Genomic DNA, 26,503 nt, shown 5'->3' with positions numbered 1-26,503 from the left:
TCTTTGTCCCTAGCATACGTCTAGTGGCTCCTGCCTCAGGGCCTTTACACATGCTCTCTCTTCTGCCAGATGTGCTTTCCCCTCTTGCATCTGCTCTTCATTTGCACCCAAACTCAGAAGCCACCTCCTTAGACAGGCCTCCCCAGGCCTCAGCCTCTCTCTCGGCCTTTGCTCTGCTGCTCAGAAGTCTCTGGCCAGCCCATTATCCTATTTTATTTATTTTCTTGAAAGTCCTTATCATGCTCTGAAGTTATTCTCTTTGTCTGTCTTTCTGTGTGTTCACATCTTCCCATTAGGATAAAAGGTCCACAGGGCACAGTGTCTTTCCATCCTGTCCAGTGTGACTAGCACCTAGAACAGTACTGGACACACTAGGTACTGTTAGGGGTCCCCAGCGCCACTCCAGGCTCTCTGATTTGCCAGGAGGACTCACTGACTCAGTATATAATCATACTTGGTGGTTAAAATTATTATAACGAAAGGACACAAAGCGAAATCAGCAAGGGGGGAAAAGGCACATGGGCAAAGTCCAGAGGAAATCAGGTGCAAGTGTCCAAGAGTCCTCTCCCAGGGTGTCACATGGGGTGCGCTCAATCCCTCCAGCATGGAGTCTCGAGAACATGTGAAGTGTTGGCTTCCAAAGCCCATTAGAGACTCAGTGCCCATGTTTTTATTGGGGGCTGGTCATGTAGGTACCCTCTGCCCAGCGTGGACCCAGATTCCAGACTCCCAGAAGGAAGCAGGTGTTCAGCACAGGCCTTGCTGTGTGTACAGTCTAGATACTGGGGACCACCCATCACCGAAGGAAAGTGTCATGTCAGCGTAGAGAACTGTTTGCCATTCAGGTTACCTAGAATGCAGGTAACCCACGAATGCGAGTACTTACTATGTCTAGACACCAGTTGAGGGTCTAGACATTGACCTTGCAAGCAGGCCTTTCTGAGGATAGAAGTCTCAGGCCTGCTAGGTTAACTGTTCTCTGCACAATACTTAATAAATACTTGTGAACAAATGGATCTGAATGAATCGGCCCAGTGTGACCACAGGGCCTGTAGAATTGGACCTTGAGACTCTCAAAGGCCCTAGGGCGACCCCCTCTGTCCTGCCCCAGACAGACAGAAGTGAGAGTCGGGAGGTCTGTCCCTCCCTCCCCGGACCCTTGGCAAGTGGGACTGTCTCTGGTCCCCAGGTGTTGAAGCACAACGGGTCATCCGAGATTCTCAACAAGCTGTACGACACGGCCATGGACAAGCTGGAGGTGGTTAAGAAGGACTATGACGCCCTGCGGAAGAGGTACAGCGAGAAAGTCGCCATCCACAACTCAGACCTGAGCCGCCTGGAGCAGCTAGGGGAAGAGAACCAGCGCCTGCTGAAGCAGACGGAGATGCTGACCCAGCAGAGGGACACGGCCATCCAGCTGCAGCATCAGTGTGCCCTCTCCCTGCGGAGGTAGGAGCCGGGCGTGGGCTGGGGGGTCGCATCTGCAAGGCTCCCAGCCACCGCCGGGGGATAAAAACCACACAAGTTATTATGCTTTTCTTTTTTTCTTTTTCTTTTCTTTCTGTTTTTTGTTTTTTTTTTTTTTTTGAGACAAAGTCTCGCATGTTGCCCGGGCTAGAGTGCCATGGCATCAGCCTAGCTCACAGCAACCTCAAACTCCTGGGCTCAAGCGATCCTCCAGCCTCAGTCTCCCGAGTAACTGGGACTACAGGCATGCGCCACCATGCCTGGCTAATTTTTCTACTTTTTTTGGTAGAGATGGGGTCTCACTATGTTACTTGGTCTTAAACTTCTGGCCTCAAGAGATCTTCCTGCCTTGGCCTTCCAAAGTGCTAAGAATACAGGTGTGAGCCATGTACACCTGGCCACACCACACACTGGAGATCTTATCCAGTCTTATGGCTTTAAATATTCTATATAGTTTCAAATATATATATATCTAGCTCCAACATCTCCTCTGAACTCCAGACTGCTTACTTGACATCTATTTTGAGATATCTGTCTAGTAAATATCTCAAATTTAACATGTCCCAAAACAAATGCCATGCCATAGTCTGTTTTCAATTCCAAACTTCTCCTGTCCAAGATTTTCTATCTCAGGTAAATAGCATCACATTTGCCTGGTTGTTCAGGCTGAACATTTTGGAGTCAATGTCTGTGCCTCTCTTCCTCTTATGTCCTATCTGCAGGGCAGGTGTTCTGAGGAACACACTTTGAGAAATACTGCTCAGGAGCGGCAGGCTTTGGTTTGCAGATTGCCTGTGCGGAGGTGCCTCCTGCCTGGAAGGACTGAGCCGTGTGCTCTCGAGTATCCTGACGACCTTGGGCCAGTTGCCCACGTCGCAAGGCCGTGCTGCCCGTATCTGTAAAATGAGGCAGTCGGACTAAATGATCATTAAGGCTGCTTTTCTTTTTTTTTTTTTATCTCTCATGTGCTGTGATCCTAGCATTGTTTGGTCTTTATTATTTTTGAAAAATAATGTGGCTTGACTGTGGGAGAAACACGCTGTTATAGTTCTAGTGGAGCAGAGGGCATGAAGTCCTCAACTTGTGGCGTTTGTAAAAGGCTGAGACAAATTCCAGGTCTGGGAGCACTGGCACTCCGTGACTTTTCTCTCTTGGGGGTGCAGAGAATGACCTCACTCGAAACTTCATGCTTGGCTGTCCAGCATAGCAGAGCTGGCGGGAGGCGGTGGAGCGGCCGACAGCTCCTCCCACGCCCGCCGCCTTTCTCCTTAGGTTCGAGGCGATCCACCACGAGCTGAACAAGGCCACGGCCCAGAACAAGGACCTGCAGTGGGAGATGGAGCTGCTGCAGTCGGAGCTGACAGAGCTGAGGACCACGCAGGTGAAGACGGCAAAGGAATCAGAGAAGTACCGGGAGGAGCGGGACGCCGTGTACAGCGAGTACAAGCTCATCATGAGCGAGCGCGACCAGGTCATCTCCGAGCTGGACAAGCTGCAGACCGAGGTGGAGCTGGCTGAGTCCAAGCTCAAGAGCAGCACGTCTGAGAAGAAGGCGGCCAGCGAGGAGATGGAGGCGCTGCGGCAGGTAGGCGGGCGGCGGGCCGGGTGGAGGGGCTACAGAGCGTGCGGCGTCTGGATCAGAAGCTTCCGAGGTGCAGCCAAGGGCTTCTCGTTTGAGGCCTAAGTGCTGGCTGAGTTATCAGACACGGCCCTGGGAACTGCTGAGCTCGTCACGCCCAGGGCTCAGCTCTAGTCTGGGCTACAGGGGACAGGGGAGGAGGGAGGTGCAGCCACAGTCCTGGACATCTGGAGCGTACAGACCAGGAGTCATTGTGATCAGTCTCATGTAGAAAGTCAGTGGTAGCTCAAGGACTTGCTCATTATGAAGCAAGATCCCAAGGCCGAGTTCCCCAAACCATGGCTGTGTTAGGCCATGTGGGTCTGGAAGAGCACCCTTTAGGGGCTCTTTTCTGCCAGCTGTGTGCATCTGACCAAGTCTGTTCCGTGAAGGGTGTTCTGGGCTCCTGCTGAGAAGATGTCCTTCTCCTAAAGCCTGGCTCCCTGGGAGTTGTGCTTCCAGGGTCAGGGGTCTGGGGTGTTTAGTAGCATCGGAATTGAGCCACTTAGCTCCATGCCTGGTTGCTCAGTGAGGATTCTCTGCATCTTCCCACCTGGCCACTTCCACCTCGTCACTGATGCTCCTGGCCCCAAGTCCACGTGTGCCCCGCGGGCTGGGACAGGCCCGTGGAGATTCCCTTCCCATCCTCTCGGTCAGTGTTGTGGCTCTGACTAGAGCCTCTAGACGTAATCGCAGCGAATTTTTTCCCATGAAGACAGTTCTCTGTCCATGCCTCTCTATTCTGTTGGTTTTCTGCACAGGTCAATTAGAATGCAGGTTTCAAAAGTGGTCTGTGAGAGGCGAAAAGCCAGATGTCAAAGGTCAGGCAGATTGGCAGGGATGGTGTGCATTGGCTTATTCCAACCAGGTCCCCCCGTGCCGGACACAAGGCAGGGCTGACTCCCGAGGGGTGGCCAGGCTGTCTTTCAACCAGTGGTGACACCTCCTCCTGCAAGGGCCATGGGCCTGTGCTGGGAGACTGAGCCCGTGTCACTCTTCTGACCTCTTGCCTCTCTGGGCCTCGGTGTCTTCATCTGCAAAGTGGAAATAGCATCTGCCCCACGGGGGCTTGTGGTCATCAAATGGCCTCATGTGGAGGGTGCAGTTAGCGTGGTGCCCACACAAAGCAGGAATGGCTCGAGTCTTGTCTTACTACTAAGATTATTATCACGTCCGTCTGAATCTTACTGCCCTGTTAGGGTTAGGACAAATCCTACGAAACTGTTTTTTCGTAGTATTGGCCATTTCGTACAGGGAGGACCAAGACAACTCCAGACCATTGAGGCGAAAGCCAATGTGAAGAGAAGTATTTACTCTGATGAAATTTTTGAAAAGACCATTATGTGAAGAAATTTTAAGTGAGTAAAGATAACGCACTAGAACTTGGTAATTGTCCTCGGAAAACCATCAGCTTATTTTCACATCCTGGTGTCTGAGCGCGTAATTGTTGGGGGAAAGTGTCTGCATCAAATAAGGAAAACAAATGATGAAGAAAGAAAACTTTGAAAGAGACTGATGAGTAACGACACTGAAAGGTCACAGAATGTCGCACACGTGACAGGTGAGCCTGGGATAGGACAGCGAGCCCACATGCGTGGACTTTAGAGAGTTTTGAAGTTTAGTTAACTTGGTAGACTCTTTGTAGAAATGCAGAAAGCACAGAGAAGTGTGAGGAACACTGAGTTCCCCACGGTGCTGGCATCCAGCGACGAGACGCTGAGGCCCGACATCTGAGCGGCAGCCGGTCACCCTCCGCGCACTCGGGCGTGCCCTCCAGCCGGAGCCCGGTTCCGCGGGGGGTATTGGCCGGGCGTCAAGTCTGCTTGTCAGCTGAGGCAGGAATCCTTTCCAGGCTCTGTTCCGAGTCAGCAGGCAGGAGAGGAGAACCCTTTGCCCCGCCCCGGCCGTGTCCGGAGCTGAAATCCTCAGCTCCTTCTCACGCTGGTCTGGTGTCACGCACAAGACCTCTCCCCACCGCAGGAGGAGGCCACGTCTGTGGCCTGGCTGGCCCGGCTCAAGGTGCCCTGGGCATTGACCCCATGCGCTCCAGCTGCTGCCTTGCAGGGTCAGCTGGGGTCTGGCCCCCTGCTTGCAGAGTGGTCTTCATTCTGTTTCTGAAATTGTGCTTCCACCCTCCGGCCTTCTGTCTGCACCTCCCTTTTCATTTACCCTTTTCTGTGAACTTATGAGTGGTTTGAGGCAAATGGCAGCAGATGGTGGCCCGGGTGGGGGGCGCTGTCAGGGTGTTTGCCTCACTTGGGACGCCAGGTGGGCTCTGCTCTCCTACTGCCCGGCTCCCAGAGTGGGCATGTCCTCAGTGGCTTCCCTCACACGGCCCCTTCTTGCCTGTGGCCCCCAGCCGGCCTGTCCAATGAAGGGTCATTGATGGCAGGAGGGTGGAGGGACGGCCTGGGAAGCTGTGGGCCACTGCCCTGTCACAGAGGTTTTGCCAGGTGCCAGCTCTCTTTCCCAGGCCCCGCTGACTGTCCCTGTCCCAGAGGAGACCCTGCACCATCACTGTGGCCAGCAGCAGCTTCCCACATCCGCGCCTTCCTGCTGCCTCTGCGTGTAGCTGGCTGCACGTCCAGCTGTGCCGGGCGGAGACCACGCAGGTGTGAGGGCAGGGAGGACTATTCGTGGCAGAGGACAAGACAAGGCAGCAGGGTGGCGCTTCCAGAACTCGGAGACAGTGGGCTGCGACAGAAGTGACAGGTGCCATCACCTGAGAGCGCAGGCACCACGCCCGGTGGGACCCTGGAGTATGCTCTGGCCCCCCGGGGTGGGTGCAGCCCATAGGCTTTTGTCGTTGGCTTCATGCCTGGGCCAGGCGAGTGTCTTGTGAAAACCAGCCCGTCTCTCCCTAAGGCCACCAGGGCAGGCAGAAGAGGCCTTGGCTGGTGCCTCTGCAGACGTGGATCTGAGGGCAGCACAGGGTAGGGGAAGAAGCCCTGGATTGTGAGTCCCCTCTCCACGCACGGGTGGGGCCGTGGGCAGGTCACTTCCTAGAGCCTGCGGTTCCTCCCCAGTGTAATTAGGGTGGGAGAGGAGCATCGCTTGGGTCTTCTTGGCTCCCAGATTCCACCATCCCTTTTAGAATAGCTCATTCCTCTCTCCCTCGTACTAAAACCGAGTGTGGTGCTTCTTGTGTTTCTCATAAGGAAACAGTGTTTGGGGGTGAATTCATTTTGGAGCCCAGCAATGACACGGGGCCCAGAGGGAGGGGACGTGGGGGAGGGTGGGGCCGCCTCGGTGCCGTGCTGGGCGGGGCTCCAGCTGTGGCCCTCGGCCTGAGATGGTTATCCAGAGCAAAACGGAAAAACCTTTCACGGAAAGCAAGTATAACACATTTCAAGTATAAAATTATATAAATATATTAAATATTGAGTAAAATGTGCTTTTTAAAATGTGATTCTTTCTTTTTAATTGACATGTATTTATTAGAATAAATTCTTGGCAGAATTACTGCAAATAATTCTTTAAGTCCAAATTTAAGAAAAAAATTTTGAAAGCAACAAACTAAACAGACACCCCATACCACATAAAAGCGGAGGAAAAAAAACTGAAACTGAAATGATTTGAACTGATCTTGGGAAACGCAAAGTCTGAGCAAAGCTTGCCACTGTGTCACTCGAGTTTTTGTGCACAATTTTTCCCAGCTCCTTCTGACGCGAGGCTGGAGAGATGAGGGTAGGTGTAAGCCGACTCCAGGTGTTTTCCTGTGTCCACATCCTCGAGTCTTGGCTGGCACCCCTGAGATCTTGCTGGATGTGTTTTTGTGGAGGCTGCCGTCTCCTGTTCTCTGGAGAGGGAGCTGCAGCTTGAGCGGAAGTGCTCTTCCTGTGTCTCACGGCTCGGGGTGGAGAGTCCAGGCGTGGGAACGCCAGTATCAGTGCTCTGCCGGCACGCTTCTGTTTTGCTGGTTCGGAAAGCCTTCGAGTTCGCGTAGGAGTTGTTCTTGCAGTAGGCACTCACCTTGTCATTCGTCGTGTCTCCATGTTTTCTAAGGATTATAGAGGCGTAGAGGGGGCTTTTCACATGAGTGCTTCTGAGAGTTTGACTTGAAATTTTAGTGGAGCATCTAACTCTCTAGGGACGTGTCAAGATGCAAATGCTTCAGATTTCAGCTTTTTAAATGAACTGGGATACACAGTGCTTCACCTGCAAAAGTGCTGGTATAGTTTCATCTTTAAAAATAACCTGGTATGCTAGATTGATAAAGCCAGTATTGCAGACACAGACAGGGAGACCTTATTACGACCGTGGCTGTGGGGAGTGTGGTCACCGGGGCATGGGTGCGGAGCGGTGCTGGGGTGCCGTTTCCCTCCACCCAGCTCCCTCGAGCTTCCGCAAGACCCGGCACTGGTGGAAGGTGCTTCGGGTCCAGAGGCTCAGTGACACCCCCTCCCCCTGCCCCTCACCCCTGCCAGATCAAAGACACGGTGACAATGGACGCCGGGAGAGCCAACAAGGAGGTTGAAATCCTTCGAAAGCAGTGTAAGGCTCTGTGCCAGGAGCTGAAGGAAGCCCTCCAGGAGGCAGATGTGGCCAAGTGCCGGCGAGACTGGGCCTTCCAAGAGCGAGACAAAATCGTGGCAGAGCGTGACAGCATCCGGTACGGCGTGCCTTGGGGCTGGCGTGGGCTCCCGTCTCCCCAGGATGCGCTAAGGTCTGCGGGGAGGGTCAGAATCGTTTACTGTGTGTCCAGGTAAGGTGGGAGTGACCCAGGTTTCTCCCTTCTCACCCCTAGTGCTGCCCCAGCCTCGCCCCCTAGTTTAGAATTTCCCATATGGTCTCATTCCCGTTTCCCCTGGCCCTGGGTGTCCCAAGTGTGCACCGTGTCCAGATGAGACCCTGTGAAGTGGCACAAGGGTGGCCTTTTGTCTGCGAGGGCTTCCATTGAGACCAGCTCATCGGAGACGAATGTTCCAGCAGTATTCACTGGGTGCCTACTATGTGCTGGGGTCTTAGATCCCTGAGCAGGGAGACCTTGGGAGAGGCTCCCTGATGCGTGTGATGCCTGTGAGGCCTGGGCAGCTTGGGTGGGCAGGACAGTGGGCAGAAGGTGCATCAGTGTGAATTCCAGGTTCTCCGCCAGGGCTGTGCCGGGGTGCACGGGGCATCTGGGCTGTCCGGCGGTCTCCCCAGGGAGCCTGGGGGCGTGGGTGGGATGTTTCCAGGTGGAGAAAGGAGAGAGTGTTGCAGATCAAGGGGACCCACGTGGTTTACTCAGAGTGGGGATGTGGACGAGTCACAGGGAGGGCAGGTGTGAGGCCTTGAAGGGGAAGCCAGGCAGTGTGGACTGGATCCTTGGCTGGGGTGGAACTGGGAGAGACCGTGGTGGTGGTGGTGGGATGACAACTTGGTCATTAAGGGGTTTCTGAAACATACCTTGTGGCTCTTCAGGAGAGAGCCCAACGTCCCTCGGGGCTGGTCAGGAGATGGGGATGGCCAAACGTGGGTGGTGAGGTCTTGTCAATATAGAGTAGCCTGGTGCCTGGTGCAGGGGAGGGGAGGCCTGGTGGGTGCTCTGTCTGCTCCTGCTCTGACAGTTCCACAGGTGTCCCCAGGGGCAGTCCTGAGCCGGGCTCTGATTGCGGTGGGGGATGTTTGGGGCTGTGGAGAAGCAGGGACCACCCCCCTGGGTGTATCCAATTCTGGAGGTGGCACAGAGCACAGGCCCCTCTGCTGCCAGGTCAACTGTCCCCACCTCCTCCGAGGTCCTCTTGGAGAGTCTCACCAAGCTTGCAGTTTGCACTGCATGGAGCTCAGGGCTGCGGAGATGTGTGAGGTTTGACTGCTGTCCGAGTGGGACTCCCAGCCTAGTTGTGGGGTGGGGGGATGGCTCTAGAAAGCCCTGCCTGTGGGTGGCATGTGATGGGTGCTGGGGGCTTCGTGCAGAGGAGACCCTCCTGCCCCCCTCCAGTGTTAGAATAGAGAGTGTGTGCAGAGGGTGGTCCTTAACCCAGGCACATCGAGGATGAAGCTGGACCCTGGGAACCTGATGCTTTTGCCCAGTGACCATGGAGGTGTCTGTCCCCCTCCTGGGTCCTCAGTGTTCCCCGTCGTGTGATGGGGTTGGCCTGGTTGGTCTCACCCCCAACCCCCCCCCAAGTGTTCCTTCTGTGCATCTGGGGAGGAGGTGGGGGCTGCCAGGCTGTCTATGCAGACCAGGAGCCCTCTGTCCCCCAGTGTGGTGAGGTGACCTTGCCCTCTGCCCCTCCGCCAGGACACTGTGTGACAACTTGAGGCGGGAGCGGGACCGGGCGGTGAGCGAGCTGGCCGAGGCCCTGCGCAGCCTGGACGACACTCGCAAGCAGAAGAACGACGTCAGCCGCGAGCTCAAGGAGCTCAAGTAGGCTTGGGTGGGGGTGCGCGGGGCCCCAAGTGTGTCGGGCAGGGGCTTGTTCCTGTGTGCAGACCTGGCTGCCTGTCCCTCCACGCTGCCTTCGTCTGCGTGACTGTAGAATGGGTCTGAATGTCGTCTCCGTGTTGAGTTAGTTAGAAATTCTTAGACCATGGGCTTTGGTGAGCCCATGCAGACAGGGCGGGCTCCAGGTGCCAAGGCACTAGGAAGGCCCCTGCTCCCAGGCAGTCCATCTGGGGACAGGCGTGCATGTATTATCCATTCATTCATTCATCCCCCTCCTCATTCATTCATTCACTCACTCAGGGAAGATTTATCAAGTACCTGTTCTGTGTGGACCAGCCTCTGTGAGAGGCACTGGAAACACGGTACTGAATAAGCAGACCGAGTCCCTGCCCTCACGGGGCACACAGCACATGGGGAGAGACGGAGCAAGGGTAGGTCCATCAAAGAGACAAATACGGAAATGAATAACATGACAACAGGTGGTGATTCAGTGTTTGGAAGGCCACTGTAGCTACCACCCAGCAGTCCGTTCTATGTGTGGATGTTTATTTGGAAGACTGGGGTGTCAGGCAACACCCCTCAGTTATAACACCCTCCCAGGGTGTCATTTAAACATTTGATGGCCCTCAGCAATGGGCTGAAAATAGAAAGATCAGGGTTTAAGAACAGAAATTGGCAGAGCCCGGTGACCATCACCATAGTCTAGAACCAGACTCTAGGTGTGGACACGGTGGCTCTGCGTCCACTGTGTGACATCTCCTACGCTGACAGTGTGAGGAGCAGCGAGAAGCTCGTGTGTATGAGTGCAGGTGTGCAAGCTTTGCACACTTGAGCGATGCCTTCCAGAGGGGTGTGACAGCTTCCCTGCCTCCCTGTTCAATAAAACTCCTTGTTAAATAAAAACCCAGACCCTCTGGAGCGTGTGTGCTCAAAGGAGTACTTCAGTAGTTAAGAGGCAGAGTGACAGATTCTCCCCAGGGACCCACCGGGGGGTCTAGCAAGTGATGGAATCAAGGGATTCCCTTTTAAGGGAAAGCCTGGGACCTCCAGGGCTCGAGCATGGAAGGTTTTGCATCTTGATTGAGCTGGAGTTGCCTGAAACTACTGCGTCCCATTGGTTTGTCCATTCAGCATGTTTGCACCTGCACCTCCTCTCTGCTAAGTTCTCCAGCTGGCAGGATGCTGGCGAGGGGGGTCCATGCTGCCAGCCAGGGAGCTCCCAGTCTGTAGAAGCCACAGGCATGCCCCAACAATGACAATGAGATGAGTGTGGTGAGGGTTGAATGCAGAGCTTCAGGCTACACTGGCCTGGGGAGGGGCTGGGGGCAGCGTCCTAGGAAGGAGGCGTTCAGCTTTGCTCCGGAGGTTGAGTAGTGTTCTAGAGCCGGCCAGTGACAGCACAGCCCAGGCAAAGGCTTGGCCCTGGGAGCTCGTCTGCTTGAGCAGGAAATAAAGTAGGTCAGGAGTGTGCCAGGAGCATGCCAGGGGCCCAGCGGGCAGCATTCATGTACCGGAAACGCAGCCTGGGCCTAGATTTTAGGACGGGGGGGTTACGTGGTTTCTGAGTCTTTTTTTTTTTTTTTTTTAATATTGTCTTTACTGGGTCTTTCTCAGAGCTAAAGTTCTTAATTTTGATGAAGTCCATTTTATCAAATTTTGAAAAACTTTTAATGGATCATGTTATATCTAAGAACCCTTCAACCTAGTCTTAGAGCTCAAAGCTTTTAAAAGTATTTTCCTTCTAAAAGTTTTACAGCTTTATGTTTTACACTTAAATCTGTGATATATAGTTGCAGTTAATTTTCATACAAGGTCAGGGGTTGAGGTTGAGATTCATTCTTTGGCCATGGATGTCCAGTTGTTCCAGCATCATTAGTTACAGACTGTCCTTCCTCTATTGAAACTTTCACACCTTTTGTATTCGTGTGTGGCTCTCTCTCCCTGACAGCACCACACAGTCTTGGTTACTGTAGCTGTCTAGTACATCCTAAATCAGGCGGAGTGCTTCCCCCCGCTGCCCCCACTTTATTTTTTATTTTCAAAATGATTTTAGGTATCCTGATTTCGGGTTTTTTGTTTTGTTTTGTTTTGTTTTGTTTTTAGCAGAGTCCCACTCTATCACCCTGGCTAGAGTGCTCAACCTCAAACTCCTGGGCTCAAGCAATCCTCCTTCCTCAGCCTCCCGAGTAGCTGGGACTACTGGCATGTACCACCGTGCCCAGCTAATTTTTTTTTTTTCTATATATTTTTAGTTGTCCATCTAATTTCTTTCTATTTTTTAGTAGAGACAGGGTCTCGCTCAGGCTGGTCTCGAACTCCTGAGCTCAAACGATCCGCCCACCTCGGCCTCCCAGAATGCTAGGATTACGGGCGTGAGCCACCGTGCCCGGCCCTGATTTCTTTTTGTGTGTCATTTTGAATGGTCTATATCTACAAAAAAATCTTGTTGGCATTTTGATCTGAATTGCGTTAAACCTCTAGGTAAACTTGGGGAGAATTTCTATCTTTTTATAAAAACCTGCTGTGAAAACCAGCTGATACCCAAGAAGCCTTGACCTGAACCCCTGGGTTTACTGGGAGGCTGGAATGCAGCACGAGGGGGAAAGGAGCCCTGTTTAGCTGTCACGAATGGCCCACCTGGGTCTGGAGCTGTTCCTCAGTGGGATGTGTCATTCCCAACGGGCCATCGCCATGGCGCGCTCTGTCCCCAGGGAGCAGATGGAATCCCAGCTGGAAAAGGAGGCCCGGTTCCGGCAGCTGATGGCCCACAGCTCCCACGACTCGGCCATCGACACGGATTCCATGGAGTGGGAAACGGAAGTCGTAGAGTTCGAAAGGGAGACGGTGAGCTGCCCTGGATGGCTCTTCTCCCCTGCTGTCCTTGACGTGAAGACTGGATGGGGAGGGGAGGATGGCCCTCTGGCAGTACCCCCCAGTTTCATGGCTGTGAGTTGGGAAGTTCAGCTTTCCCTCCCAGGGGCACGAACGCATCCTCTCCCTGTGGCTGTCCAGGGTTGCAGCAGGCCGGTGTCCTGTGTCATACAGTGGGGGCTGGCACGGTGCAGGGTGGACAGAGGGAAGAGCAGAGCACAGGGGGAGATGCTGGCAGGGATGTCTGTCTGCAGTGGCTAGAAGGCGCAGATTGAGCTTCTCGCAGGCTTTCATCCTGGGGACTGAGTGTCCCATCCGATGAGGTGAAGGGGACAGTCCCCCACATCAAAGTGAGTGGCTTGGGGACCTGAGAGCCAGATGTTTCTCATGGCTGCTTTGTGAAGTGTGCTGCTGCTGCTGCTGCTGTTTTGACAGGAGGAGATTGACTTGAAGGCGCTGGGGTTTGATATGGCGGAAGGTGTGAATGAGCCTTGTTTCCCCGGGGACTGTGGCATATTTGTCACCAAAGTGGACAAAGGAAGCATTGCTGATGGCCGCTTAAGGTAAGAGCTGAGGCCCAGGCTCTGGAGGGAAGGTGGGGCCCTTCACCCCGGCACGGAGGACCTGCCGAGAGTCAGGTAGCAGTCGAGCGTGTCCCAGCCAGTCCGTCCAAGGCCTGCAGCCTATCTGCCAGCAGTGCTCTAAACAGAGACTCTGCTTCTCACTTGCTCCTGGATCCGATTTTTGTCCAGTTACCAAGTGCCGTCTTCTGCTTCTCTGGGTAGGAAAGGGCTCAGGTGGTGTGTGAGAGGGCCTAGGACGTGCACCGCGTGCTCATTCCATGCCATAGTGATGATGGCAAGATAGCTAACACCTGTACACTGCTGGCTGTTTGCTGAGTACTGGTTTAAGCACTCGATGCAAATTAATTACTTGATCTTTACAATCCTGTGAGGTAGGTGTGATTATTGCCCCCATTTTGCAGATGAGGACACTGAGGCCAGAGGGGCTAGGTCACACAGCTAGTAAGTGGTAGAGCCAGGATTTGAACCCAGGCTGTCTAACTGCAGCATCTGCAAGTTTAACCACTGCGCACTCCTGGAAGAGGAAATCTTTCTGAACGTGTATGTGGGGCACCTGCTTTGTGGCAATCGGCCCCCCGAATGGGAGTGGCGGGCGGCTACCCACTGGTCCCAAGGCCTGCACGGGTGCCGACCTGGCTGGGTCCCTCCTCAGGGTCAACGACTGGCTGCTGAGAATCAATGACGTGGACCTCATCAACAAGGACAAGAAGCAGGCCCTCAAGGCTCTGCTCAACGGAGAGGGGGCCATCAACATGGTCGTGCGGCGGAGGAAGTCCCTGGGCGGGAAGGTGGTGACGCCGCTGCACATCAACCTCAGTGGACAGAAAGGTGGTGGGCCTGCGGGAGTGGGCTGAGGGCCTCCGGTGGCGGGTGCCCTTTCTCGTGGAGAGGGGCTGTGGGTGCTGATGCCATTTAAATACCGCCCCTGTGCCTTCCCGGCCGGAGGTCGTCTGGGTCCCGAGTCTTGGTCATCTCTGAGTGTTTGATTCACCAGAGCAGATGTAACTGAGTCCCTGGTTAGTGTGACCTGGCTGGGGTGCAGTCTGCTAACACCCCCTTTTGTAAGTTTAGTTAACAAAGATGAGGTGGGGCCACCGGAGGGCCAGACGGTGAGGACTGGGGTTACCAGTGGCCTCCTGTGGCTTGCAGACAGCGGCATCAGTCTGGAGAACGGAGTGTACGCCGCCGCCGTGGTGCCCGGAAGCCCTGCCGCCAAAGAAGGGTCTCTTGCCGTGGGAGACAGGATTGTGGCGGTGAGTCTCAAGGCCAGAGCCAGGGCCGTCTGCTGCACACAGCAGATTACTTTGGGGAAGTCTGAGCAAGAAGTAAGGAGCAGAGTTCTTACGTTCACCTTTTTCTTGTGCATTGCACCATGCTGACATTTAGAAATGATTTTTTTTTTTCTGATGGTGTGTTTCTGTTTACTGTAAAAAATATGGAAATATAGAAAAAGTCTATGAAGGAAATGAGAGTCACTTGTATTGCTACACCTGTAGATAACCTTTACTAACATTTTAAATGTATTTCTCTACACACGAATGTATACTAGGGACAATTTTTTAAAAAATAAATTGACATCATCTGTGTCATTTTTAAAATCTTTTTTACTAACCGTTATATCTAGTTATTTTAAATATTTCTGTTACCAAAGTAAGACCTGTTTGCTGCAAAATAGCCAAGCAGTACAAAAATACATAAAATGAAACGTGGCAATCTCCGTTTTTTTCCCTTTAATCCTGTTCTGAGATCACCTCTGCCCCCCAATTTGGAAGGTGTGCTCCCAGCTCAGACCCTAAGTGCTCATACAAATCTTTATATATGTATGTAGGTTTCTGGTTTTTGTTTACTGTTTTTTAATACATAATGAGATCTGCAATTTTCTTTTTACGTTGTGGATGTCTTCCTAATTTTCTCCTGGTATTCTCTTTGTTGGTTATATATAGTTAAAATCATCCCCTGTTTATGGACATATGAGTTGTTTTCAGCGTCTGCAATTGCAAACAGTCCTGCAATGAACTTTACTAAACTGTGTGCACAGCCACTTTTGGGACGCCTAACAGTGTCTCTGGTGACTAAACTAGAAATACCGTGAGATTGCTGAGTTGTAGACATGCAAATTTAACACTTCTAACTAACCTTTTGAAATAAAAAATGTCATATGCTTTTTCATGGCACATACAGAATTTCATTAGTACAAAAGGCAGATAGTGACAATAACTCTTCCTCCGGCTCCATACCCCCTGTCTACCAATTCCCACCCTGACGGCAGCCATTAGCAATTTATTGGGTTGTTTTTTTGAAATGGGGTCTTGCTCTGTCACCCAGTCTGGAGTGCAGTGGTGCAGTTGTAGCTTACTGCAGCCTCAAACTCCTAGGCTCAAGTAATCCTCCTGCCTCAGCCTCTAGAGTAGCTAGGACTACAGATTTGTGCCACTGTACCTAGATAAATTTTTCCGTTTTTTTTTTTTTTTTTTTTGAGGAGACAGGGGTTTTATTATATTGTCCAGGCTGGTCTCAAACTCCTGGCCTCAAGTGATCCTCCCATCTTGGTTTCCCAAGTCACTGGGATTAGAGGCAACAATTTATTGTATTTTGTTCTAGAAATGTTCAAATTGTACATCTTGCACATATTTTTCTGTAACCCAGATGGGATCATAATTTACTCAGTTGCTCACCTTGGTTTTTGTTTTTAGCAGCATTTCCTGGAGGTCCCTGCGAGTTCACATCTTTAGCCTGCCTGAGCTGTTTGAGTAACTGCCTGTCATTCCTTAGTGACAGCAGCCCAAACTGTTGATGGTTACGTCCTGATGGACAGTCAGAGCATCTTTGCCTTTATAAGTAGCGCTCTCTGGCCACTGGGACATCCCTCAATAGGGACCCGTGGGAGTGTGCCCCAGGGTGAATTCCTGGGGTGGGGCATTGCTGGGTCAGAGGGCTTAAGCATTTAACAGGAAATGCCATCTTCCCTCTTGGGCTCCAGAAAGGTCCTAGACTTTTCTGTCCTACCTGCAGTATATGAGAGAGCTCATTGCCTCACCTCTTTGCCAATGTTTTTCAGATTTTTAGGGGAGCCAGTGTGTAAAAGCAAGATGGCTATTGTGAAAATTTTTTAAATGTAGAAAATTTACAAGGAAAAAAGCCAAGTTAATCAACCACTCCAAGACAATCACTCTGCAGATCCTTTTTTTTTTTTTTTTTTTTTTTTTAACTTCGACTTTGAAATAATTAGAGACTGGTAGGAAGCTGCAGAAATAGATAGTACAGGGCGGTCCTACGTACGCTTCATCCAGTTTCCCCTAATGGTTGTATCTTGCATAACTCTAACGTCAAAGCCAGCAACTGACACTGGTGCAGTGTATGTGTGCAGTTTTGTGAGGTTATATAGCCCATGTTGTTTTGTGTGACCACCACCACAGGCAAGGTACAGAGCTGGTCCCTCCTGCCGTGACTCCCACTGTCCCCCACCACTGGCAGTTGATTTGGTCTCCATCTCTGTAACTTTTTCACTTTGGGAATATTATAGAAATGGAATTGTATAAAATATGTGACCTTTTGAGATTGGCTTTTTTCCTGGCGTCATGCCTTCGAGATCCCTCCAAGTGGTTGCACGGAAGGATCGTTGGTTCCTCCCTGTTGCCGAGTGGGGCTCTGTGGCGTGGATGTGTCACAGTTTCACCGTCCACCTGCTGCACGTATGCTTTTTAAAAAGGCTTGAACAGAGCTGTGAGGAACGTGGGCAGAGATTCGGGGAGAAGGGTTGGTGGGGTTCTTGGTGCACAGGGGCAGCACCCCATCCCACCGGGGACTCTCTAAGCTACAAGGCTTGTGTGTTGTCTTCCCTTCTGTATGTGGAGGAGTGGGGCTGGGATGTTCTGAGCCAAGGTCCGGCGTCACACAGCAGGAAGCGGCAGGGCTGAGATGTTCCCCCGGGGTCTTCGGTGTTCTGGTCCCAGAAGGACAAGCTCCTTCCCCTAGAATGATGTTAAGGGTTTGTGTTTCATTTGCCTCAGAAGCCCGTTACCTGGACTCCTCAGGGCTTATGGGGAGGGAATTTCTGTCCTTTGCCAACTGCTGGCTTTGGCCTCTTAACACTTGATGACAGTGTTTGGCCAGCTGTCCAACACGGGCCAGCCTCCTGGCTGGCCTGAGGGCACAGCCCGAGGGGCCTGTGGGCCTGACGGGCTGTCGGTCTGGCCCTAGATCAACGGCATTGCACTGGACAACAAGTCTCTGAACGAATGTGAATCTCTGCTGCGCAGCTGCCAGGGCGCCCTGACCCTCTCGCTCCTGAAGGTAAGGCCCCTTCCTACCCTGCCGCCCTGCTGGGAGGTGGGCAGAGCCTCAGCTCCACAGAGCCGGGCTCCTCCTCAGCACCACTGGGATCCTCAGAACAAGGGTGGTGATGTACAAAGTGCAAAACGCGCATGAACTCTGGGTCCTAGTCTGAAAACAAGAACCAGCTGTAAAGGCCACGTCGAGAGTTGAGCGCCTGCGAATCTGGACCAGATGCTTGGATGATCTTAGGGAATTGTTGATTTTCTTAGGTTTGATGATGGCACTGGGGTTATTATGTAGGGGAATGTCCTTATTTGGGGGCGTTAGATGCTTAAGTTGTTAGGGGTTGACATGTTATAGATACAACGGAGACAATTTGGCAAACATTGTTGAATCCAGATGGTGGGTTTATGGGCATTTTTCTATCAACTTTTCTACATAGTTGAAAGGATTAATAATGGAAAGTTGGAAAAATAGATCCATCCATTTCATTAAGAGATGTTTTCTGAATCGGCTATTTTTAAATTAATAGACTTTTAGGGGCAGTTTTAGGTTATGGCAGACGGGCTGAGTGGAGGAGTTCTCAGTACTCCCTCAGCCGCCCCCCGGCCCCACCCGCTGCCCCGAGTTTCCCCTGTAATTGACATCTTGGGTTAGTGTGGTACATTTGTTACAATTAATGAGCCAATATTGAGGCATTAGTATTACCTAAAATGCATGGTTTATGTTAGGGTTCATGCTTGGTGTTTTGTATTCGTGGGTTTCGACTGATGTGTGATGACTGGCACCCACAGTCACAGCGCCATACGGAATCGTTCCACTGCCCTGGAAATTCCCTGTGCCCTGCCCGTTCATCCCTCCCCGCCCCCCGCCCCTCCGCCCCCGCAACCACTGGCCCTTTTACTGTCTCCATAGTTTTGCCTTTTCCAGAATGTTGTAGAGTTGGAGTCATACAGTATGTGGCTTTCTCTGATTGTCTTCTCCATTTAGTAATATGCATTTACCGTCACTCCGTGTCTTTTCCTTTCTTTTCAGTGCTGATTAATGTTCCATTATCTGGGTGTACCACGAGAGAGAGAGAGAGAGAGAGAGAGAGACACGTATTTTTAAAGCTAGTCAAATTTAGCAGTGGGGGGTCATATACCAACTTCAGTGACACTAACATTAATAAGTTCTGATAACCCACCACCATGGGAACACCCGAGAGATGTATTTTTAATAACAAATTTTTACTTTTATGTTTAGTAATTTTAAAAAAATGTGCAGGACATTGTGCAGGCGAGTTTAGAAAGTGCTCAGAGTTCCGAGAACTTTACGGCTCTCTTGTGGGTTCAGAGTGGCCAGGGCCATGAGCAGACTTCTCTGTCGGGGCCAGGTGTGCGTGCGTGTCCATCTCTGTCTCTCTTTCGAGGGGGGTGTGGCCCATTCCTGACCATCTCTCTCCCCGTGGGGACGGTTTTCAGTGGGGCTGGGAGTCCCGCCCTCTCACCTATCTTTCTCACTTCTCTGCACCCCCTGCCCAGGTGTTTCCTCAGAGCTCCTCGTGGAGCGGCCAGAACATCTTTGAGAATATCAAGGACTCTGATAAGATGTTGGGTTTCCGCACCCAGGGCCCAGAGGTCCAGGCTCAGAGCAAGCGGAGCTTGACGCAGCATAGTAGCTCCACGCAGACGGACGTCTTCTACGAAGACGGGCTGGAGGACGGGAGGGAACCCGGCCCCTCAGGAGGCAGCAGCTCCTTCCTGCACAAGCCGTTCCCTGGGGGGTCCTTTCAGGTCTCCCCGCAGCCCTGTCCCAGCACCTCCGAGCGTAGCCTGAGTTCCTTCCGCTCAGACACCTCTGGGGAGCGTGGCTGTGGGCTGGTGGACGTGCATGGCCGGCGGCCACTGCTGCCCTTCGAGACGGAGGTGGGCTCCTGTGGGGTGGGGGAGGCCCCTCTGGATAAGGCGGACCCTGAGGGCTCCAACAGCGGCGGGACCTGGCCCAAGGCCGTGCTCGGCTCCACGGCGGGGCCCGAGAAGCTCTCCGTTTATAAGAAGCCAAAGCAAAGGAAGTCCATCTTTGACCCTAACACTTTCAAACGCCCCCAGACACCCCCCAAAATAGACTACCTGCTCCCAGGCCCTGGGCCTGCTCACTCCCCCCAGCCCTCCAAGAGGGTGGGGCCTCTGACACCCCCGAAACCTCCCAGGAGGAGTGACTCCATTAAGTTCCAGCACAGGCTGGAAACTAGTTCCGAGTCAGAGGCCACTCTGGTGGGCAGCTCCCCATCCACCAGCCCCCCGAGCGCCCTGCCCCCCGACGCGGACCCCGGGGAGCCCATGCACGCATCACCCCCTCGCAAGGCCAGGGTCCGCATCGCTTCCAGCTACTACCCTGAGGGAGACGGGGACTCCTCCTTGCCAGCGAAGAAGTCCTGCGACGAGGACCTCACTTCCCAGAAGGTGGACGAGCTGGGGCAGAAGCGGCGCCGGCCAAAGTCTGCTCCCAGTTTTCGGCCCAAGCTTGCTCCGGTGGTGATTCCTGCCCAGTTCCTGGAGGTAGAGCTCAGTCCCGGGGTGCGGGGAGCAGAGGCCTGGAGGGGGCACTTGGCCGTGGGAGGGGTCCCCAGGCTCCTGCTTAGCCTGGCTCCTTTGGGAGGGGTCTGCAGGGCCATGCCAGTGGGAAGCGGCCTGCCAGAGCGGGAAGGTGACGTGGGCTGTGCACTGTGGTGCAACTGTGACACACCAAGAGAGGAGCACTTTCCTGGGCCTAGCATTTGGTTTGCTTTTTCAACAGGAAGCTTTTGAGCTTATAAAACCTAGTGACAGGGACTTGCCTTGAAGGGTTCAGGGAGATGAGATGGCCCGTGTGGAACGGAGCTGCAGCAGGGCAGCCCGACGGTCTTTGTGTGTGGGTGTGTTTCTAGGAGCGAGATTGCTGGGGGCTGGAGACAGACTCACAGCCGTGCTCGTTGGGCGGCGTTACTCATGCCTGACGCACACACGCTTTCTCACCTCTTACTTACGTGGTGTCTTTAGGTGAAAGAGCAGAGATTTGTTCTGTGTGATTTTCTTCTGAAGGGTCTGTTAGGGAAGCTCTTCCTTTCCAGATGTGTAAAGCAACGTGAATGGGCAACAACTTCTGTCCCACCCATCACCTTCTGTGCCCTGGTGGGATGAGCTGGTTCCTGGGGGACAGACACTGGCTTGCAGATGTACCCTAGCGTTTCGCTGTGTCTAACAGACGCCCCTTCCCCTTGCCTTTGGCTCTACAGGAGCAGAAGTGCATCCCAGCCAGTGGAGAACTGTCCCCGGAGCTCCAGGAGTGGGCGCCGTACTCGCCAGGGCATTCCAGCCGGCACAGTAACCCCCCGCTGTACCCCAGCAGGCCATCTGTGGGTGAGTCAGCGGGCCAGGGCCTGGGACAGAGGGTCAGTGTGGACTCATGGGGCCGCTCAGCCTGTAGGGAGAGAGGAGGCAGGCTGTCGTGCGTCTTCAGCCCTGAGGACCAGAGAACCAGGGATTGCTGCCCTGTCTGGGGTGGTTGGTCTTGGAACCATGACATTTCTTAGCTTGTCCAAATGCTTTTCCCCCACAGCAGACTGGGAAATTTGAATCATGGAAGAGAGTTCTCATGTTCTACAGATGGAGATAGGCCAGAGGCCAGATCACAGTGCAAATTGGTTAAATCTAGTCTTCCGAGTCCTTTTCCCAAAAGATGGTGGCTGCTTCCTGGGATACACAGGGAGAAGGCTTGTGCAAGTCCAGGGCTGGTTGGGTGCTTTGGGGCGACTGTTCTCACCCAGCCCATTTCTAGGCACCGTTCCCCGGAGTCTGACCCCCAGCACCACCGTGAGCTCCATCCTGCGGAACCCCATCTACACTGTGCGCAGCCACAGGGTCGGCCCCTGCAGCTCGCCACCTGTGCCCCGCGACCTCGGCCCTCAGGGTTTGCTTCCCAGGTATGCGAAGGCTCCCAGCCGTCCGCGCCCACCTGGACTTGGAGCCACTGGTGCCCACAGGGAAGGGTCCTTGTTAGCCGGGAAGGGGCTGGCCAGAACAGGGCTGGGACCCCAGGGAAAGAGAACTTTAGGATTGCTCTTAATTCATCAGTGTAGAATTTCAAAAGGCATCTAAAGAAGGATGATAGTGATAGTGGCTGATATTTGAATGCTTCTGTCTTGAGCACTGTGCTCAAAGCTTTATCGGTATCATTTCATCCCGTTGACAGTGACCTTGTGAGCTAAGTACTGTGACTACCTCTGTTTTTGAGGAGAGAGAGCTGAGTCCGCCTAAGTGAATGGCTGGCTCAGGGCTGTACTTCCTCGTCCGTTTGACAGATTGTCACCGAGCACCACCACATGCCCTGCACTGTTCTTGCTCCAAGGGGACGCAGCGCTGAACTGAAAAGATGAGCCTCTGGCTCCCGTGGTGCTTTGTGTTCAAGGATGGGAGGCAGACAGAAAACCAGGAACAGGGTGGTGTCAATGTGCCGAGCCCCTCTGAAGGCAGTGAAACGGGGCAGCAGGCTGGGCTGTGACGTGGAACAGGGTGGCAGGACAGATCAAGTGGTTGGGAAGGGCCCCGGCACACGGGGCAGAGGGGTGCTGCTGGGACCCGAAGGCTGTGGGAGGCCAGCCGCACCAGACCTGGGGGGGCCTCCAGGGACGAGGCCATCAGTGCCAAGGCCTGGACAACTGGGAACAGGGCGATGGAGCTTGGCGGAGGAGCAGTGAGTCAGGAGGAGGTGCCAGGTCATAGGGCACAAGCCCTGTGGGACGTGCAGCCATACTGGGGGGTTCCGATTTTACTCTGAGGACAGGGGAGACCACTGGAGGGTTTCAGCAGGGAAGAGATGTCTTATTACACAGCCGGAAGAAAACACTTGTGGGGCCTGATGTGGGTGATCCCTGGGCTCCCTGCCCTCTGGCCCTCTGGGCACGCTGTCCTGAGTGAGGCACACAGGTCCCCTCCCCGAGGTCTTCAGTGCTGGTCCAGCTTCCCCAGGCCCACGCAGGCTGTAGAGCCGCTGTTTCTCCCTGTAGCAATGCCTTCCCCCAGTGAGCCTGCTCCCCACCCTGTGGCTGAAGTGGGTGTGATACTGGCCACCCCATGTGTGTGGCCTTTTTACTGTTTGAAGGCCCTTGGTGGATGCCGCCTCTGAGGAGGGGCTGAGGGCAGCCTGTTGTCCTTGACCCACAAACAGCTCCTGGGCTTCCCTTCTGCCAGCTCAGGGGGCCTAGGCCTGTCCCTGTGTTTCTCCCCAGTGGCCACATCTGCCCCTGGTCCTTTCCCTGAGCCCCTCGCCTCTCGTTCTTGCACAGCCAGCACCAGGGACGCCTGAGCCTGGACCTGAGCCACAGGGCCTGCAGTGACTACTCTGAGATGAGAGCCACCCACGGGTCCAACTCCCTGCCCTCCAGCGCCCGCCTTGGTAACTGCATCGCTTGGACCTGCCGCGGCAGGGCTCCAGTCTTTGCTTCCTCTCCGCCTGCATCCCAGTGCCCAGATCTGCGGGCGGGCTGCCCACGCTCGCTCCTCTCCCCTCCCCTCCCGAGGCTGAGTTCCCAGCCCCTGGGAAGGGCTGCTGCCCTCGGAGCCGTTGCCTTTTGCCTTCCGCTTTCTGCAGTAGCCGTGTGGGTGTTCCAGATGACCCCTTGGCTAGCAGCCTTGCTTCCTATCCTGAGCTCCTTGGTCATTCTGGGCTGTGTGTGTGACTGTTCACTTGTGGAAAATGTACCCAGAGCAGGGTTGCACAGTTAGTCTGTAGGGGACCCTAGGAGAGCTCTGGTGTTGGGGAGAGAAGACGGGGCAGCCGCCGTGGCACGCGGGCTGCTGTCTGGGGTTGGAGGCGAGACTTGTGCGCTCCTGTTCTGCAGCGTTCTAGGCCTGCACAGTTTATTCAAGTACGAGGGTAATTGTCTGCCTCCTTGACTGTCGCTGAAACGTAGCTAGGCTCCCTCGGGATAAGCGGCAGGGCCCAGCTTTGCGTTTGCCTTCCTGACTGCTGATGTGGCCACGAGGGAGTGAGGAGGGTATTTAATCACGGGGCCTGAAGTTTTGTCCCCTTATGGAACAATAGGGTCTTCGGGTAACTTGCAGTTCAAGGCGGAACGCATTAAAATCCCGTCAACGCCCAGATACCCCCGCTCTGTCGTGGGCTCGGACAGAGGTAAGGCCTCCCCGGCTCTCCCTGCTCCCGCTTGTCCTGCTGTCGCGTGTTATCCTCAGGTGGCGTCTCTGGGCTCGGCAGATGTTCGCTGAGCCCAGCCGAGGCCTGGCGGTGTGGGGGACACAGAGGCGGGGAGCTCAAGGCTGTGTGGCACAGAGGGGACGCAGAGTGTCTGGACCGTGTCTCCCTCTCGGTCCTGGTGCTGGAGGAGAAGTCAGATGTGCCATCACGCCTGCGTTGCCCGCCCCTGTCCCGGCAGGTTCCGTGTCACATTCTGAATGCAGCACCCCTCCGCAGTCACCCCTGAACATCGACACCCTGTCCTCGTGCAGCCAGTCCCAGACCTCAGCCTCCACGTTGCCCAGGATCGCTGTCAACCCCGCGTCCCTCGGGGAGCGGAGAAAGGACAGGTGAGCGTGACCAGGCGTTGGTGGCACGGGCAAGCCGGTGGACAGCGCATCACGGACGTGGCCAGGGCCCGGGCAGGGAAGGCTTGTTAGTAGGAGCAGCAGGCGTTAGAGCTCCGGTTTGATTTGGCCGGGGTCTGGCTGCTGTAGTTTGGGTTTCCTGGCGTTCACTGGTGTCTTCCACTAGCACGTCACTAGTATGTCCCATGGGGCGCTGGATGCAGGGAGGTGGGTCACATGGAGGTGTTAAGGCAGGGAGTGGGCTGGGCTCATAGCACGTGATCCTGGAAACCACCTGCCGGGGACAGTGCTGTTGTGGCACCATGTGCGCCTTTCTGGGCCCTTGCTTAAGCACTTCACACGTGCTAAGTCGTGAAATCCTCACGGTAACCCTATGGGCCCCATTTTACAGATGAGGAAACTGGGTCCAGAAAGGTGGCGTTGTCGCCTGTGGCCACGTGGTTAGCAACTGGCCTGACCTAATTAGAATCAGGCTCGTCCGTACCCTGTGCTTTTCGGCCCCGGAATACAGTTGCATCTCTGGGTTCCCTGAACCGCTGCCCCAAAGCTTTTTGCTATGAAATGAAATATGCATAGGAAAAAAATACATAAAGGCTAAACGTATAGCTTAGCTGTTTTTTGGTTTAAAATGCAGGCCAATCTCTTGTTAGGTTTTAGGTCAACTTTAAGCTTAGTGTCCAACCGGAAGTGCCTTCTCTGTGGAGCCCGACACATGCTGCACACGCCTCGCCCCTCCCTCTTGTTCCTCCGGATGGAACTTACTAGATCCTATTCTTATTTGAGAGGTCCTGTTTAGCTGGTAGATCTTCAGGGGATCTGATTAAGCTCCAGCTTGCCTTTATTTAATCATGTAAAAGGAACACAACTAGTCTCGTCCACCTGAATCCAAAAAGAAAAGCCAGGCCCCCCGGCCTGGAGCTGTGGGTCTAAGAAGGGACCTGTGGGGCGGGCCTTACGGTGAGAAGGTCGCGTTTGGGACTTGAAGATCTGAACTTAGATGACAACAGACCCGGCAAGTGTTGACCTGAGGGAGAAGCTGAGGGGAACAGAAGGCCTCCTGGACACCAAGGCCTGGCCCCGGCTGGGGATCGGTGCAGTCCCTGGGGGAATGCTGGTGGGCTCTCACCCACGTGATTTCTGTCCTCATGTACCTGTCATCTAATTAGAGACAAAATTTAATGTGACTTGACTGAGCAACAGCTGACTTTTTAAAAATAGCCCCTGGCCAAGCAAGGTGGCTCACACCTCTAATCCCAGCACTTTGGGAGGCTGAGGTAGGAGTATTGCTTGAGGCCAGGAGTTCATTGCTAGCCTGGACCACATAGCGAGACCCCATCACTACAAAAAAATAAAAATGGTCCCTTTTTTCCTGATTCTGAAGTATACTATTATATACTCATTATAGAAAATGGGGAAAATTATAAAAGTAAAAAGAAAAAAGTCATATATAATCTCTTCAGCCAGAGATTCAGTTGCCATTAACCTTTTAATATAGATGTATTTTTAATGTGTGCTTTATTACTTATATTATTTTCCATACATAATCACATTTTCCTTAACGTTATGTTTTTAGCTATTTGTAATATTAAAAGTATACTTCATAAACCTCTTAAAAAGCAGCCATGTTGTTCTGAGAAAACCTTTGTGCACATTATAAAAAGTTTAAATTATTCCGAAGGTTAAAGAGTGAAGATTATCTCAGATGCCTTCACCTAGAGAGATACCATTGTTAACGTTTTGGTAAGGTCCTGCGTAGACACCTCCATATGCATAAGCACACGCCTACTTGTGTGCACAGGTGAACACGCATGATGCTGGTCTGACCTCACACTCTGCGGAGTGTCCCCTACATCTTTGCATGTCCGTAGGTCCTGATTTATGCCATCATTCCCAGCAGGTTCATGGCTTCACTTGTACAGTTACTGTTGGGACTTAGTTTTCTGCTCCTTTATTGAGATAAGTGTGCTGTGTGTGGGTGGAACAGAGGACAGGGTGCTCAGTGAGAAAGGAGGGGCCCAGACCAGAAACTGGCTCTGCCCCCGCCTGCAGGGCAGCCTCCTCTCTGCTCTGAGCCTCTGTTCCATCGTCAGGCTGGGGGAGGGAGGGCGGTTGGGGTGGCGGCTTGCTAAGGGTTCTCGCAGCTCTAAGCACCTGGGGCTCTAATCCATGTCGAGTCTCGGAAGGGACGGTGGGTGAGGCCAGGATGGGTCTGTCTGAGCTGGGGGGGGGTCAAGGGAAGAATTGTAGAGTGGATGAGTTTAGGAAGTGAGAACACTTTGGAGAGCGGGAGAGAGCAAGGGCGAACCAAGAATTTCAATCTTTGCTCTTCCAAGAGGGCTGGGCCCTTGGCAGCGGGGGCACAGGCTGAGGCCAGGACTGCCCTGCCTCCTGGTGGCAGGGGAGGGGTGGCTTGGGTGCCTCCCACCACCCTGCCCGCCCCTTGGCACGAGAATCCGTCCCCATCCCTGGCCGTGTGCTCTAGAGGGGACCCGAAGAGAACAAGGCCAGGCTGATTCCCTCCCTGTGCCGTTGCCTGTGACTTTTCCCTGCGAGGACAAGCTTGGGTGTTCACGACCTGGGAGGAGCAGGGCCCGGGCTATCTTCTCTGCTACGTTCCAGGTGTCTGTGGTTGCCTTGCTTCTCTGAGCATCCCTTCTCTTCTTTCTGACCTTTCACACCTTCCAGATGTCTCTACCACCACAGATCTCTTCTGAGGCTGCCCGTGGCTGCCAGGCCC

The 26,503-nt window shown here is 53.6% G+C and overlaps 1 protein-coding gene across 1 annotated transcript in view; it reads left to right on the top strand.

Moving 5' to 3' along the window:
• Positions 1–26,503, top strand: part of DLG5 (discs large MAGUK scaffold protein 5) — a 110,298-nt gene that overhangs the window by 65,357 nt on the left and 18,438 nt on the right. The window contains exons 6-20 of the mRNA XM_069460139.1: positions 1,190–1,449; positions 2,740–3,052; positions 7,513–7,697; positions 9,312–9,437; positions 12,167–12,299; positions 12,762–12,889; positions 13,563–13,738; positions 14,060–14,163; positions 17,111–17,203; positions 18,709–19,725; positions 20,442–20,565; positions 20,984–21,128; positions 22,491–22,600; positions 23,249–23,338; positions 23,598–23,748. Of these exons, the coding sequence (XP_069316240.1) occupies positions 1,190–1,449; positions 2,740–3,052; positions 7,513–7,697; positions 9,312–9,437; positions 12,167–12,299; positions 12,762–12,889; positions 13,563–13,738; positions 14,060–14,163; positions 17,111–17,203; positions 18,709–19,725; positions 20,442–20,565; positions 20,984–21,128; positions 22,491–22,600; positions 23,249–23,338; positions 23,598–23,748 (3,155 nt within the window). The remainder of the gene's footprint in view (positions 1–1,189; positions 1,450–2,739; positions 3,053–7,512; positions 7,698–9,311; positions 9,438–12,166; positions 12,300–12,761; positions 12,890–13,562; positions 13,739–14,059; positions 14,164–17,110; positions 17,204–18,708; positions 19,726–20,441; positions 20,566–20,983; positions 21,129–22,490; positions 22,601–23,248; positions 23,339–23,597; positions 23,749–26,503) is intronic.

The sequence above is a fragment of the Eulemur rufifrons genome, chromosome 28 (assembly GCF_041146395.1).
Source record: "Eulemur rufifrons isolate Redbay chromosome 28, OSU_ERuf_1, whole genome shotgun sequence".
Classification (NCBI taxonomy): domain Eukaryota; kingdom Metazoa; phylum Chordata; class Mammalia; order Primates; family Lemuridae; genus Eulemur; species Eulemur rufifrons.
The sequence above is the reverse complement of the archived record's forward strand: the minus strand, read 5'-3'. Positions and strand labels throughout refer to the sequence as shown.